We start from the raw sequence: 16,041 nt of genomic DNA, 5'->3' as shown, positions 1-16,041 counted from the left end.
ATATATGTATATATATGTATATTAAGATTAGTTTTAGTTGGGATTTCATGCGGACTCACCCGTGCAGGCGACTCATGGTTATGTCGCCGGCATCGTCGGCCACCACCAGATAGTCCGAGGCGCTGGCCAATCCCGTCACACGGCCGGAGACATACTTGGAGCCCAGGCTGGCCCCATTGATGCTATACACGTGCACCGAGTGCGATGTGTCGTCCAAGGCGCTGAAGGCGATGTGACCTGCCGACCAAGAAGATCAATTCAATGCTGACGTCAAGAGTCTGATAAGCGGCCGGAGGCAACAGCAAAGAATCTGCCACAAAATGCCAATCAACTTGGCAAACAGTAAGGGGGGGCAGGGGAGCAGGGTGAGGGAGAAGGGAATGCGAGGGGGGGGGGGGGGGGCAAGATGCAATATTGCATCTGTGGACGTCTTTCTTATCGCAGGCTGACATTGATACACTCAGAGAAAAACTCAGCTATAAATTACGACTTCGAATTTTGGTTGCCTTTTTAAAAAAATGACTTTCAATTATTTTAAATACGCTTAAATTAAGCCAAAAGTTTTACTTTTATTTTCGATTTTTGAGATATTCCGAATTTCATCTGGAATATTCTTAAATTAAGCATGATTCATGCTTGCCTCGCAAGTTAAATAAGAATAAATTGCATAAATTAGGTTCGATTCTTGAAATATTCCAAAAAATATTCTGGAATATTCTTGAATAAGATATGAATCATGCTTGCCTTGCAAAATAAAGGTAAAATAAGAAAATTTTGCATAAAACCGATTCGATGACGTTCCAAAACGACATAGCTCCAGTGGAGATATGACGTTCCAAAACGACGTTTTTTTTCGTCTGATTTTAAAATGTTATACCTTTTTACATTCGTACGGATCCCTACTATTAATTGGCATTCAAAGAAATTCAATATCGATGGGTAAAAAAAAATGATTGACCAAAAACCGATTCGATGACGTTCCAAAACGACATAACTCCAGCGGAGATATGACGTTCCAAAGCGACATAACTCCAGCGGAGATATGACATTCCAAAACGACATAACTCCAGCGGAGATATGACGTTCCAAAACGACGTTTTTTTTCAAAATCGGGGTCGGGTCAAAAATCGAAACTTTGTCGATGATTTTATTTTAATATCTTCTGGTTTTAAAATGTTATACCTTTTTACATTCGTACGGATCCCTACTATTAATTGGCATTCAAAGAAATTCAATATCGATGGGTAAAAAAAAAATGATTGACCAAAAACCGATTCGTTTTCAAAATCAACCTTTTTTGATGATTTTTTGGCATATCTCGGCCAAATAATGTCAGATTTTCGAATTTTATACCATTTTGACTCAGTTTTCTAGCAAGTTTTTATCGTGATAAATTTCAGAAAAGTCTGTAAAAAAAAAACACTTATTTTAATAAGACATAAGCTTAAAATAAGCCTCAAAACTTGCTCCAAGCAAATACAACATTTTCTAGATTAAGTTCTTGAAACAAGAACTGGGTACGTTCAGGTTTTGCCAACATTTGTACTTAATTTAAGTAGCGTTTATTTTTTTAAAAGAGTCGACATGCTTCAAATAAGTCAAAACTGTCTTGAGCTTGACTAAATTCTACTCAGTTTTCTATTGAGTTTTCTGTCAACAACTTTCCTAATATGCAAATAAGTCTGAGGAAAAGTAAGACGAAACTTATGTCGAGAAGAAATCAGCTTAAAATAAGCCACAAGCGTACGAAATTTCTTAGTTTGAGTTTATCTTGAAGCACGAATTGGGTGCGGTCAGGTTTTGCCAACATTTGTACTTAATTCAAGTACAAAATGTTTAGTTTTTCTTTTTTATTGTTTAACGAGCGCAACGACTTACATCAAGGAGAGAGAGAAGGAGGTGGGGGTTGGGGGTTAATGAGATAGAGCCTAAGATTGCGATATGTGGGGCAGGGTGCGTTGCGTCGCGTGGTTTGGGCTCTACGGGTTCTACGCAGTTGGAAATGCCAATGGGCCGGAGTTGTTGGGTCCGGCCCACTTGCCGTTGACAATTGATAACCTGCAGCACAACGAAGAGCGTACAACATGGAATTTAAGATTATGACACGCTTCTCTGAAGATAACAACAACAATCTCGACGACGACAAGAATGTTGATGATTAAAGCGATGCGTAGTTGGGGCTTATCAGTGAGCATTGCCAATGAAATTGATTGAAATGAAAAGAAAACTCAAAACCCGTTCCAAATGCTGCAGAATGAGAAAGAGACACACAGAGAGAGAGAGAGAGAGAGAGAGAGAGGGAGAGAGAGAACATAGTGCCAGTGCCCTCTTGACTTGATATAGAGTTCGTATTAGGTTTTATTTGATTTGATTTTAGTTTTTTTTCCGTTTCCGAGTATTTGATGCGGAATACGAATGGCCTGTTTCCACGTGATTTTGTTGAAACTAGAAATAACCGTGCCGTAGCCAGTTTGCATAGGCTCCTCCTCCTTCTCCTCCTTGCCCTCCTCTTCAGTCTTCAAAAGATCACGCTTCTCAGTTTCCCAGTCTTCAGTCTTGAGTCTTCGGTCTGATTCTCGCCAATTGCGACATTTACATTCATTCAAAAAGTTCCCATTCCATGTCCATTTCCTTAGAATCCACACACACACACACACACACACACACACATGTATATATATATATATACTTACACACACATGTCGCCTTCTATGCGAGTTTTACTATTTCATAAAATTTTGCCTTAAAAAAAAATAAATGTCATGAATGAGTCTTCGCTTACATATTTATACGCTGCACCCATTAAAAATGCCTAAAGGGTATACACAAATTTTGGAAATTTACAAAATAAATGTTGAACACATAAAGGAAATATAAGTATGGGCAGGACGGCTTTTGCTGCCAGTCTAAATGTTAAAATAAGCTCTACTTAACTCGGGATACTATTTAAGAAGTGTTAACGGCATTGGTGAAAATCGCATAGAGAGGCGATATTTTCGATAGTGGCATAGCGTGCGTCTTAGACTGTGCGAGGGAGTGTGTGAGAGAGCAAATAACTTATAGCTTACTCTCCCTCCCTAGCCCCTTTTCCCCTTCTCATTCATTAGTTAGTTAAGTCGTTCTCACTCTAGTCTCTTTCGAAATCACTCAATTCTCACGCTAATTCACTATCGAAAATAAGGCCTCTCTATGCGATTCTCATGAATTCAAGTAACCCTATTCCAATTGGAATATATATGAATATATATTAATTTTGTATATTTGTAGCTATGTAGACGGTATCTTCTAGTCGGGCACCTCCGATAAGTGCATTCTTCTTTCTGGCTCTTTGGGGCTACGCACACAGTGGATAGACGAGGGTGCCGCGGCAGTGCTAGGGTGGGGAGGGGGCTACTTTATTGGAGAGGGGTGCTGTGAATCGAAGGCGGTCGTCGGGTCGTGTGACTGTGATGCGATTGCGGGACTCGTACGCGTTCGCTCGCTTTTGATTTGATTCCATTAATAATGCCCAAGTATTTGTGTGTGTGTGTGTGTGTGTGTGTTTGATGTATGAATGCGCATATTTGAGCTCGAATTGATAAGCAGTCCATCGCTTGACGGGGCGGGGCAGGAGGCCTGAGGGGAGGGCTTTGACAAAGTTTGACATTTAATTAAACCCATGTCGTTAATTGAGCTGGGCAAGAACGCAATAAAAACAGCCTATAAAGCCAAAAGGCAGAGGCGATTCAATTTAATTGATTTATAAAACTTAATATATATACGTATATCTTTATATACAAAACTGTTTGCACTGACTCTGATTGATTGACTGACTCACCGACCGCCTGATTGGCGATCGATGCACAGCTCCATATTAAGTAATCAATTCGTGTCTAAACGATTTTGACAGGTCCAGCTCAAGGCCGAAAGCCTTTTGTTTTAATATTCAATATGCTTTTCAAACACCCGCCCAAAATGGTATTTGCAACATGATTAATCGGTTGCATTAATCCACTTTACTGGGCGCAGATGGGGGCTTCATGTTGTAAGAAGACATATATTTTTTATGGGCAATAAATGGGTTAAAAAGTTAAAGTTTTTACAATGCCGGGTAATAAGCATTATGTATGATCTCATCTATCAATCGCAGTTCAAGTGTTCATTACTTTTCTGGCAACTCGCCCTTCTATGTGATTCTCAGGAACTCAAGTGTACTCCCTGAATTACTCTCTTGCACTCGCCCTTCTATGTGATTCTCAGGAACTCAAGTGTACTCCCTGAATTACTCTCTTGCACTCGCCCTTCTATGTGATTCTCAGGAACTCAAGTGTACTCCCTGAATTAATCTCTTGCAGTCGCTCTTCTATGTGATTCTCACGAATCTAAGCATCATATGCTCTCACTCTCACTCTTAATTAATCTCCTGCACTCGCCCTTCTATGTGATTCTCACCAATTCAAGTATCGTTTACTCTCACTCTATTGCACTCGCACTCTCTGATTTCATTGCCTTTTCTCTCGCCTGCTCTTACTCGAGTGCATTTTTGGTTAATTACCATGTTTATATATATTTTATATAATTTAGAATATATGTTATTCAAATTAACGGATTATTTCATGGTTGATATTATATACATAAATAATAAATTGTGGCCTTCTGGAATTTCTGGTTTAACTTGCTGCCGGATATTGCAAAATATTAATCGATACTCAATATTTTATAACACTCTGGCTCCTCGATAAGAGGCCTGCCCGACTGCACCTGACAGGTTCTCCAAATGCTGTACATATGCATATAAGGCATACATATATGTGCATATATAGGTGGCTCAGTTTTGTATAATATTTGAGTATATCATTATATAGACATACAGTATCAGTATATGATACTTAAGCATTATACAAAAGTGAAGCGTGCGGGTTTTGATAATCAGCAGCTGATTGCGGAGAAATTGATTTATTATGGGGAAATTTTGGACTTATGTGGCGTCTGCACTGGAATTTAACTATGACAGAGACAGAGATATAGAAGGGAGGGGAACTAGGCGATACTGATTGCGGAGAAATTGATTTATTATGGGGAAATTTTGGACTTATGTGGCGTCTGCACTGGAATTTAACTATGACAGAGACAGAGATATAGAAGGGAGGGGAACTAGGCGATACTCTACAAAAGAAAAACAAGACAAACTACGGCTTCTTCTCGTCGTCTCGTCTCGCAGCCTAAAGGAATGCAGATTTATCTGAAGCTGGCGTAATCCTCCCTCAGCTGAGGCTGTTTGGACTTGGAGTTGGACTTCTGACGCTATCCATTTGCTTTATGGCGTAACTAGCATCTGGTTTTTGAGCTCATTCAGTATGATCTGGACCTACCCAAGTGGAGCTGGGTTCTATACCTCGACAGTCCCTTCTACGAAGAGAATTTGCCTTGATAAAACCTTGGAAAGTCTTAGCTTTTTTTATGAACTGCAACGCAGCAAATCGATATTTATCGATATTTGCGATAGCTTAGAAAACGATTGATATAACGAAATTAAGCTGTGCTTCATATACGTGTTTACTTAACTTTTCTGATAACTTGCCCTTCTATGTGATGCTCATGAAATGACATCGCTCGATGGACAAGCCTTGATCGACTCGACAGTTGAGGAATATATATATTTCGAGTAATCGAATAGATGTATAGATTTGCACAACTTTATGACACTCAATGAGGTCAAATGTTGCGATAACTGTGGCAGAAATTTGATTGATTGTATTTCAATTGACAAAATCCTAACCTTGGTTCAGGCTAAGGCATCAAGTAGTGCTCCCTGGTCGAAAGCCCTCTAGCTTTATTAGAACATATTAAGATAAGATACGAGCAGAGAACTTGTACAAATTGAAACCATGACGAATAGAAAATAGGCACGAACAAAAGTCGAGTGGCGCACAGACATGACCACACACTCAGTATAAACATATATATATATATATATATATATTTATATATAGAGACATTCACGAGTGTCACGTGATATTTGTGGCATTATCGGCGAGTGTGTGTGTGTGGCAATTTACGGGGCATTTGATAAGCGAGCTGCCAGTTGATTAAATTGTTTGAATTTGTTTGCTCTGCCAACAACAGTGTACATCGGGTTCACGTGAGAATGTGCCTCGGGCGATGCTTTCGAAGTTGTCGGACTGATAAAAATGGGGCCAGTTCACCCAACCTACACCCCCCTCCCACCCAACCTACAAACGGAAGCGGCTTATCTTATCGACTTGGGGGGCCACAGAGTTCAAGCTGGATGCCTTGACGCTTGAACCCATAAACAAAGGCAGAACTCTCAACGTAATCCAAAATCTATTCGACTTGTAGCATACTTTGGGCCTGTTGGCTTTCAAATACTTTGCATACGCGCAGGCGCAGCTGGAATAACTCACCATGATATGAAACAGTTACGTAGGAGATTTGCACACAGGACTCGGTGCAGCCAATGGGCTTCAGGGTGCGCACAAATTGACCCTCCTGCAGTGTGTAGACATTGACAGTGCCGTCCTGTGAATAGAACAACAATAAACTTTAATATAACGAGAAAGAACGGCAATAAAGGAAAAAGCTTTGCAGCTCTTAAGATTTGGGCTGTGCGTTGATCATCAGTCAGTCAATCAATCAATCACTCAGTTAGTCGGTCTTACTGTTTAGGCTGTGCTTTGATCGTCAGTCCGTCATTCCAGCAGTCCGTAAATCTCTCAAAGGGTTTTATATATAGTAATTCAGTCAGTCGATCAATCAGTAGATCAATCAGTCGAGCTTTGTTTCTTACTCATCCTCTGTCCATCAATCCGGCAGTTCATCAATTTATATATTGAAATTCAGTTTTCTAGCTTAGTCTTCGACTATGCGTTGATCATCAGTCAGTCAATCAATCAATCACTCAGTCGAGATCTATTTCTTAGTCAGTCCGTCAATCTCTCAGCTGGGGTAGACATTTTTAAGTACAATTTTATATATACAAATTCAGGTTTCTAGCTTAAACGTCTTCGACCATGCGTTGTTCATCAGTCAGTCAGTCAATCAATCAATCAATCACTCAGTCGAGATCTATTTCTTACTGTTAAGTCTCTGCTTTGATCGCCACTCTGTCAATCCGGCAGACCGTCAATCACTCAGTCAGGATAGACAGCTTTACATACAGTCTTATACAGATTATCATCAGTCAATCAATCAGGCAACCCGTTTGTACATCGATTTCTTGCTGTCACACTCACCAGCGAGCCGGAGACAACGAGATCCAGCTCCGTGTAGATGGCCACACTGGAGACAGCGTCGTCATGACCATAGAGCACAGTCAGAGGCTTTGGTGAGTAGCTGTTCTGCGTGTTCAGCTGGGTTATGGCCTGCATATGGGATTGTCCCGTCAGGGCATGGACTGGAATGTTGCTGCTGGGCATGCTGCTTTGCTGATTGCCTCCCTGTATGCTCCACACAATGGAGGTGCAGTCGCGCGAGCCGGTGACCAGATACGAGCCACAATTATCCAGCGCCAGGCAGGTGATAATGTCCAAGTGGCGCGTCACCGAGGCCAAGGTCTTGCCCTTGTTTAGACTGTAGACGCGCAGCGCATTGTCCCAAATGCCGCCGGCATAGAGCAGCTTGCCATCGGTGCTGACCGCAAAGTTTTGCGAGTGCGGCGGCTGCGAGGGGTGAAAGGGTCCAAAGACGCGTTTCCGGTTTCTAAAAAGCACAAGGAGCACAAATACATTAATAAATGAGCTGGATTAGGGACAGCAGCTGTCAGCTGGACGCACTTAAGATTTGTTGTGGTCGCATCGATTTCCAGCAGAAATCCCTGCTCTTTGTCGTAGGACATCCAGGAGTTGCAGCCCAGAATGCCGCCCTTCGAGACGCTGACCAGCACATCGGGACTGAGCTGCAGAAAGGAGCGCGGCGGACTGCGCGGCGGACTCAGGTACACGATCGGATCCTTGGCCGTGGACAGCTCACAATAGTATTGCACCACCTTGTCCAGGAACTGGGTGAAATCGGGCCGCTTCAGCTCGGCGCGCACCAGCTTCAGCGCCGTCTCATCCTGGGTGAGCCGGCGCGGATGTGGCTCGCGCAGCAGCTGCGACGGCACCTGGCCAAAGTTGTTGATCATGCCTGGAAGGGATTGTCTCGATTAGAATCTGAGCTGAGCTGAACTGAACTGAACTGGATCTGGAATACCTTCGACGGCCTCGCGCTCAATGGGATTGGTTATTTTGTCCAGGTCGACGGCGCCCTCGTAGGAGCAATAGTAGAACACATTCAGCGCCTCCACGGCCTTGGCGCCCTTCTGCTTGTAGCCGAAGATCAGGTCGATCCAGTGATGCAAATGCTGGCTAACGTATTCCGATTCCAGGGCACGTCGATGTATGGCTATGAACTCCTCGGGCGTGTTGGCCCAGGCGGGCAGGATGACATCGTCGACCTTCTCTTTGGTGATTTGCAAGTGACCCAAGTCGAATCTGGAAGTATGTGGGAGATAAGACCCGACGAATGCACGTAAGAAAAAGCCACATACTTGTTCATGTTCTTGAGAAACTCCGGAAAATAGAAGAATTCGGGTATTAGCTCCTTGACATCGTTGGGATTGTCCATCAATAGCTTCCACGTTTGCGGTATCGAGTGAAATTGTCGGTCGGCCACATCGAAGCGGCCGCTCTGCAGCTCAACGTGCAGCGAGGTGAAGGGTTCAACGCGCAGCAGATAGTGCAGCACGCCCGCCGAGTTCGAGTAGTGTGTTCCATAGTGGAACTTTGGTATGGCACCCGAGGGATCCTCAAAGGAATCGTATTTGCTGCGCACCTCCGCCTCGTTCTTGGGATTGATCTGTAAGCAGAGTTATTATAAGAGGATAGGCTCCACTTGTACATCTACTTACGCATCCAATTGGCTTGGACAGGTCACGAAAGGAACGCGGATCGGTCAGGTCCAGCACGTCGCTGGTGTAGTCAGCCAGAATCCAGGGGAAGACGGGATACTGGCTCAGATCGTTGTACGAGCGGCCTGCGTGAAGGAATAAAACAAAAGGTTTAGGCCAGATTGGCAGCCAGGACTCTGTTGGGACTTACCAGCTATGGTGTTTAGGTACATCAAGTACTCAAAATTGGATATCTCACGATTGACCCAGCGCTGGGTCAGACCCGAAGCGCGCAACAGTTCCGGAGGCGAGCGACCGGATCCGTACAAGATGTTCGGCAAGGGCAGACCCACGATTTTGGTGAAGACCTTGTTGCGAGTCTGGAACATGGAATAATAGAGCTTAAGAACTGTGGCACTTTATAGCACTTGGACAGAAGGACTTGATTATATCGGATGACCCTCAGCCAATCAATTGGAATTATGAATCTCGCCCACCTTGGTCGTAAAGTTGAGAAAATAGCTGGTCTGATCGATCAGAAAGATCTCGAGGGCGCTGCGACGCAGATTATATTTGCGCAGATGAACCTCACGGATTTTGTTGATGGAAAACCTGAAGAAAAACCGAAAGAAAACTTTGAAGTATCTACGCGAAGCGACTCTCAAAATCTTGAGCTCACCTGAAATCGTGCTTGGAGCCATCCTCCAGGGGCGGACTCAGATCGACAAAGGTGAACACGCTTTGGTTGACCTCAATGCGACCCTTGACCTTGGTCATTAGGGTTATCAGCTCGCAGTCCTGCGACATGACCAGCTTCTCCAATGCGGCATCCTGCTGCGATTGTGTGTCGATCAGCTGGCGCAGCTCCTCCTCCAGCTGGGAGCTCTCGTCATCGGCCAGGAAATCGCGCACCACCGCATTCTTGATGGTCGAGTCAAACTCGGATATTTCTCTATAATACAAAAAGGGTCATCAGTGATAATCAAAAGGGTTATTTCGGCAGCTTCTCACTTTGTGTCGTAGGCATTGGTCGCATTGTCCCGCAGATTGGCGGCGTTCTCGTGCTTGTTGGGATACAGCTGCGGCTCCAGCTTCAGGCGCATGCGCGCCACATTTTCGTGTGGCGACAGCTTCCAAAACTCCTCAGTTAGCTCTCTGCAAGAAAGAAAGCAAATCAGCTCAGCAAGATCAAGAAAGAGTTGACATATATGGGCTACATATATGGGATATTTGAGGGTGTAATGAATGAATTCGACCAAAATTAGTGTATCTAGATTTTGATGCAGAATCGATCAAGAGGCCAAACCATGGACAAAAATCCAAACCTTATGAAAATCGGTTGAGTTTTGACCAAGTTATGGGGGTGGGAAGTTTTGACTTTTGTCTATATTGGATATACGAGGGTAAAATTTTAACATGAATTTCGGCCAAAAATAGTGTTTCTAGATTTTGATGCAGAATTGATCTAGAGGCCAAACCAATAACAAAAAACTTAATCTCGTGAAAATCGGATGAGTTTTGGCCAAGTTATGGGGGTGGGAAGTTTTGACTTATGTCTATATTGGATATACGAGGGTAAAATTTTAACATGAATTTCGGCCAAAAATAGTGTTTCTAGATTTTGATGCAGAATTGATCTAGAGGCCAAACCACGAACAAAAAGCCAAACCTTATGAAAATCGGTTGAGTTTTGACCAAGTTATGGGGGTGGGAAGTTTTGACTTATGTCTATATAGGATATACGAGGGTAAAATTTTAACATGAATTTCGGTCAAAAATAGTGTTTCTAGATTTTGATGCAGAATTGATCTAGGGACCAAACCATTGACAAAAAACTTAACCTCGTGAAAATCGGTTAAGTTTTGGCCAAGTTATGGGGGTGGGAAATTGTGACTTATGTCTATATTGGATATACGAGGGTAAAATTTTAACATGAATTTCGGTCAAAAATAGTGTTTCTAGATTTTGATGCAGAATTGATCTAGGGGTCAAACCATGAACAAAAAACTTAATCTCGTGAAAATCGGATGAGTTTTGGCCAAGTTATGGGGGTGGGAAGTCTTGACTTATGTCTATATAGGATATACGAGGGTAAAATTTTAACATGAATTTCGGTCAAAAATAGTGTTTCTAGATTTTGATGCAGAATTGATCTAGGGACCAAACCATTGACAAAAAACTTAACCTCGTGAAAATCGGTTAAGTTTTGGCCAAGTTATGGGGGTGGGAAGTCTTGACTTATGTCTATATTGGATATACGAGGGTAAAATTTTAACATGAATTTCGGTCAAAAATAGTGTTTCTAGATTTTGATGCAGAATTGATCTAGGGGTCAAACCATGAACAAAAAACTTAATCTCGTGAAAATCGGATGAGTTTTGGCCAAGTTATGGGGGTGGGAAGTCTTGACTTATGTCTATATTGGATATACGAGGGTAAAATTTTAACATGAATTTCGACCAAAAATAGTGTATCTAGATTTTGATGCAGAATCGATCTAGAGGCCAAACCAATAACAAAAAACTTAATCTCGTGAAAATCGGATGAGTTTTGGCCAAGTTATGGGGGTGGGAAGTTTTGACTTATGTCTATATAGGATATACGAGGGTAAAATTTTAACATGAATTTCGACCAAAAATAGTGTATCTAGATTTTGATGCAGAATCCATCTGGAGGCCAAACCAATAACAAAAAACTTAATCTCGTGAAAATCGGATGAGTTTTGGCCAAGTTATGGGGGTGGGAAGTTTTGACTTATGTCTATATAGGATATACGAGGGTAAAATTTTAACATGAATTTCGGTCAAAAATAGTGTTTCTAGATTTTGATGCAGAATTAATCTAGGGGTCAAACCATGAACAAAAAGCCAAACCTTATGAAAATCGGTTGAGTTTTGTCCAAGTTATGGGGGTGGGAAGTTTTGACTTATGTCTATATTGGATATACGAGGGTAAAATTTTAACATGAATTTCGGTCAAAAATAGTGTTTCTAGATTTTGATGCAGAATTAATCTAGGGGTCAAATCATGGACAAAAAACTTAACTTCGTGAAAATCGGATGAGTTTTGGCCAAGTTATGGGGGTGGGAAGTTTTGACTTATGTCTATATTGGATATACGAGGGTAAAATTTTAACATGAATTTCGACCAAAAATAGTGTATCTAGATTTTGATGCAGAATCGATCTAGAGGCCAAACCAATAACAAAAAACTTAATCTCGTGAAAATCGGATGAGTTTTGACCAAGTTATGGGGGTGGGAAGTTTTGACTTAGATATGTCTATATAGGATATATTTTGAGGATATTTGAGTGTACCATTTTCACATGAATTTCGACCAAAAATAGTGTATCTAGATTTTGATGCAGAATTAATCTAGGGGTCAAATCATGGACAAAAAACTTAACTTCGTGAAAATCGGATGAGTTTTGGCCAAGTTATGGGGGTGGGAAGTTTTGACTTATGTCTATATTGGATATACGAGGGTAAAATTTTAACATGAATTTCGGTCAAAAATAGTGTTTCTAGATTTTGATGCAGAATTAATCTAGGGGTCAAATCATGGACAAAAAACTTAATTTCGTGAAAATCGGATGAGTTTTGGCCAAGTTATGGGGGTGGGAAGTTTTGACTTATGTCTATATGGGATATATGAGGGTAAAATTTTAACATGAATTTCGACCAAAAATAGTGTATCTAGATTTTGATGCAGAATCGATCTAGAGGCCAAACCAATAACAAAAAACTTAATCTCGTGAAAATCGGATGAGTTTTGACCAAGTTATGGGGGTGGGAAGTTTTGACTTAGATATGTCTATATAGGATATATTTTGAGGATATTTGAGTGTACCATTTTCACATGAATTTCGACCAAAAATAGTGTATCTAGATTTTGATGCAGAATTAATCTAGGGGTCAAATCATGGACAAAAAACTTAACTTCGTGAAAATCGGATGAGTTTTGGCCAAGTTATGGGGGTGGGAAGTTTTGACTTATGTCTATATAGGATATACGAGGGTAAAATTTTAACATGAATTTTGGTCAAAAATAGTGTTTCTAGATTTTGATGCAGAATTGATCTAGAGGCTAAACCAAGAGAAAAGAGCCAAACCTTATGAAAATCGGTTGAGTTTTGACCAAGTTATGGGGGTGGGAAATTTTGACCTATCCGTCCGTGCGTCTGTCTGTCCGTCCGTCCGTATGTATGAATACTTCGATACTTCGATTCAGAGCCTACAATAGCTAGAGACTTAAAATTTGGAACGCGGCTGAGATTATCTCATTTTAAAGTGAAATAGCATCGACGAGCTGAGAAAACAAACTTCCCTGGAGAGATATGATGTTTGTGGAACGGCATATACTTGATTCTGGCTAGATTGATTGGGGTTGCGAGATGGAGACAGGTAACTGGGAAGGACAATGCTTTAAATCCTTCAAATGCTTAAGTAAAAGTGCGCGTAGCCCGAGCTGCATTTGGTGTTGGAAGAAGTTGGTGCAGGGTATTCCCAAGTCGAGCACTTTCGACTGGAAGTCTCGCCAGCTCGAACTAAATCAAACAAAGAAAAACACAAAGCTCGGCTTGGGAATCACAAATTTGTTTAGGTAATTTATTTAATTTTGGGTTAACGATGAAAGTTTCCTTTTTAGATAAGCACGACAATGATTAATCGAATATGTACAAATGAAAATCCTTTGTCAAACTGTGTGCAATCCATTTGCACAAAGGCGCAAGCAACACGACACGCCCCATTTACAATGCGCCGCCCACATTTAGACAACAATGGGTGCGGCCAGGGTCTTGGCGAGCACCGGAGCTGGAGCAGCAACTGGTGCCGCAAAGCTGCGAAGCTTGGCGACAACAGGCGCAACTGGAGCGACGGGCGCCACAACGGGCACATCCTTCTGGACGACGGCATTGAAGCCATTGATGGCATCGGCATAGTAGCTGACAATGCGGCGCGAGCCGTCGGCTTCGATCAGCGAGTAGGAGCCGCGCACAACATCGCCATCGCGAGTCTCCTCCTGGGTCTTGGAGTCGCCGGTCAGCGTATCCTGGACATCATAGGCGAACTTGTACTGTGGGTGAGCATCGACGATCTCTGGAGCAGCAGCCAGCGGGGCAGCAGCCAGGGGAGCAGCGACGGGAGCAGCAGCCAGAGGAGCAGCAACTGGAGCAGCAGCCAGAGGGGCAGCAGCCAGAGGGGCAGCAGCCAGAGGGGCAGCAGCCAGAGGGGCAGCAACTGGAGCAGCAGCCAGAGGGGCAGCAGCCAGAGGGGCAGCAGCCAGAGGAGCTGCAACTGGAGCCGGGGCAAAGGTCTTGGCAACCAGAGGAGAGGAGTACGCCAGAGGAGCAGCATAGGGAGCAGCTGGAGCAAAGCCCAGCGGTGCGGAGTAGGCAGCCGGTGCGGCAAAGCCCAGAGGTGCCGAATAGGCAGCCGGAGCAGCATATCGCAGCGGAGCAGAGTATGCAGCCGGCGCAAAGTAGGGCGCGGGGGCGGCGGCAAAGTGCGCCTGAGCCGACAGGGCCAGGGTGGAGAGGACTGCAACAACCTGCAAAGCGAATCCAAATTGGTATCCAATATGAATCTTCTGGGTCAAGCCGAACTTACCGTCAAAGGATTCATTGTGCGGCTTGGGGGATTAGGATTTGATTAACACCGTCGGTTAACAAAAATGAACTGACATGCCATGACCAAAACGGCGTCGACTTTTATACAGCTCCAATTCGCGAAATTTGCATTGCAGCAGCAGCTGATGGAACCGTGTTCCAAGTCGCCAAGCTGGCCAAGCTGGCGGCTTGGCAGCAGCGTCTGCCTTTTGATCCAAATTCGCGGCACGTCGTACAAATTTTCTGTTGTCAGAGCCAGAGCGAGCTCTGGGGCCCTGCTCCGAATCCATGTTCCATTGGCTACGAAAGTGAATTTTGTTTTCGGTTTTTGTTTTTATTTTTCCTTCGTTTTTTTTTTTTTTTGATTTGGGCTTTTGGTAATTGTCATGCAGCCGCCATTCAATGGCAATACTTTAATTTTCTTTTACACCCAAAAATAAAAACTAAAAAAAATCACGAAATTTTAATCGCGATGCCGAAATAGACTGTATAAAAACGCGTCTTAAAATTAATTTAAGCAATTTCAGATTTACTATAACTAACGATAATCGATTATCGATAGACGATTATCGATAAACGATTATTTTATTTATGCTTGGCAGATTGGGTCCAGCCTAATGGGAATCATCGAATGAATTGCGAAGACTTTAGTTGAGAGATTAACTAAGATTAAACAATGTCCATTAGTTGGATCCTTAAGTAACAAAATCCCATATTCGATAATCGATAAACGATTATTAAATGAATGCTTGCTTTTTTGGGTGCAGCCTAATGGGCATCTTCTAATTAATTGCGAGGGTTTCATATTTTAAGCTGTGATACAACTTATGTGCATAACTTTGTTTTTTAATCAACCAAATCCAATATTCGATAATCGATAAACGATTATGAATTGCTTATTTCAGCCGCGTCGAAAGTTTCAATTAGAAATGCCAAGGGAGTACGAGCAGGGGTTTCTCTTACGTGATTTCAACTGGTTTATTATAATAAAAAAACAAAAATAAAATAAAAAAAAAATATCACCCATAAATAGTTGAAACAGTAGCCCGTAGAAACTGTGTCGTAGATCTCTTAACCCACTTCCAGCTGGCTACTGCTGCAGATTTGACCTGATTTCGAACGCTTTAACGCGCCGGGGCGTGACTCGGTTGCCAAATGCAGCGCGCGTTTGCGACCTTGCGACTCGTTGGCAAACTTGGCAGCACCGCTCGCCCGACTAACGGCCAACCGCTCAACGCTTGGTCACACTGAAGACGCACTGTTAACGCTTGTCACCGGAAATTGACAGCAAAATTGAGACGAACAAAAAACTTGAGCATGTCACAAGATTCCTTAAATGGCAGCGTGATTTCTGAATTTGTGTTCTACAAGTTTTGCGGACTTTTACTTGTCAAATTTGCAGTCCATAAATTGCAATAGCCGAGTTCCAATTGCGTCACATTTCAGCGTATAATATATAATAAAGTTTGGAAATTGAATTTAAATAATTACATTTGAAAAGTTGATATAAAATGGAAACTTAAAAAACTTACCAAATTCGAAATATCCAATACTACTTTAAAATAAA

The 16,041-nt window shown here is 42.5% G+C and overlaps 2 protein-coding genes across 2 annotated transcripts in view; both read right to left on the bottom strand.

Annotated features, from left to right (window-relative positions):
* LOC115762904 (neurobeachin-like protein 1) overlaps nucleotides 1-16,041 on the bottom strand; it is a 41,676-nt gene that overhangs the window by 579 nt on the left and 25,056 nt on the right. The window contains exons 17-27 of the mRNA XM_030705281.1: nucleotides 9,878-10,021; nucleotides 9,546-9,818; nucleotides 9,364-9,478; nucleotides 9,078-9,246; nucleotides 8,888-9,012; nucleotides 8,528-8,835; nucleotides 8,191-8,471; nucleotides 7,773-8,124; nucleotides 7,233-7,698; nucleotides 6,405-6,519; nucleotides 60-237 (exon numbers count right to left, since the gene is read on the bottom strand). Of these exons, the coding sequence (XP_030561141.1) occupies nucleotides 60-237; nucleotides 6,405-6,519; nucleotides 7,233-7,698; nucleotides 7,773-8,124; nucleotides 8,191-8,471; nucleotides 8,528-8,835; nucleotides 8,888-9,012; nucleotides 9,078-9,246; nucleotides 9,364-9,478; nucleotides 9,546-9,818; nucleotides 9,878-10,021 (2,526 nt within the window). The remainder of the gene's footprint in view (nucleotides 1-59; nucleotides 238-6,404; nucleotides 6,520-7,232; nucleotides 7,699-7,772; nucleotides 8,125-8,190; nucleotides 8,472-8,527; nucleotides 8,836-8,887; nucleotides 9,013-9,077; nucleotides 9,247-9,363; nucleotides 9,479-9,545; nucleotides 9,819-9,877; nucleotides 10,022-16,041) is intronic.
* On the bottom strand, nucleotides 13,603-14,515 carry LOC115762903 (cuticle protein 21). Its single transcript, XM_030705280.1, has 2 exons — nucleotides 14,476-14,515; nucleotides 13,603-14,416 (listed from the first exon to the last, which is right to left on the bottom strand). Exons 1-2 carry the CDS (start codon nucleotides 14,488-14,490, stop codon nucleotides 13,637-13,639), a joined length of 795 nt encoding a protein of 264 aa, XP_030561140.1. The 5' UTR covers nucleotides 14,491-14,515; the 3' UTR covers nucleotides 13,603-13,636.

Source organism: Drosophila novamexicana, unplaced genomic scaffold, assembly GCF_003285875.2.
Source record: "Drosophila novamexicana strain 15010-1031.04,08,12 unplaced genomic scaffold, DnovRS2.1 tig00000644-arrow-pilon, whole genome shotgun sequence".
Lineage (NCBI taxonomy): Eukaryota > Metazoa > Arthropoda > Insecta > Diptera > Drosophilidae > Drosophila > Drosophila novamexicana.
Note: the sequence above shows the minus strand (reverse complement) of the source record. Positions and strands in the feature narration are given on the sequence as shown.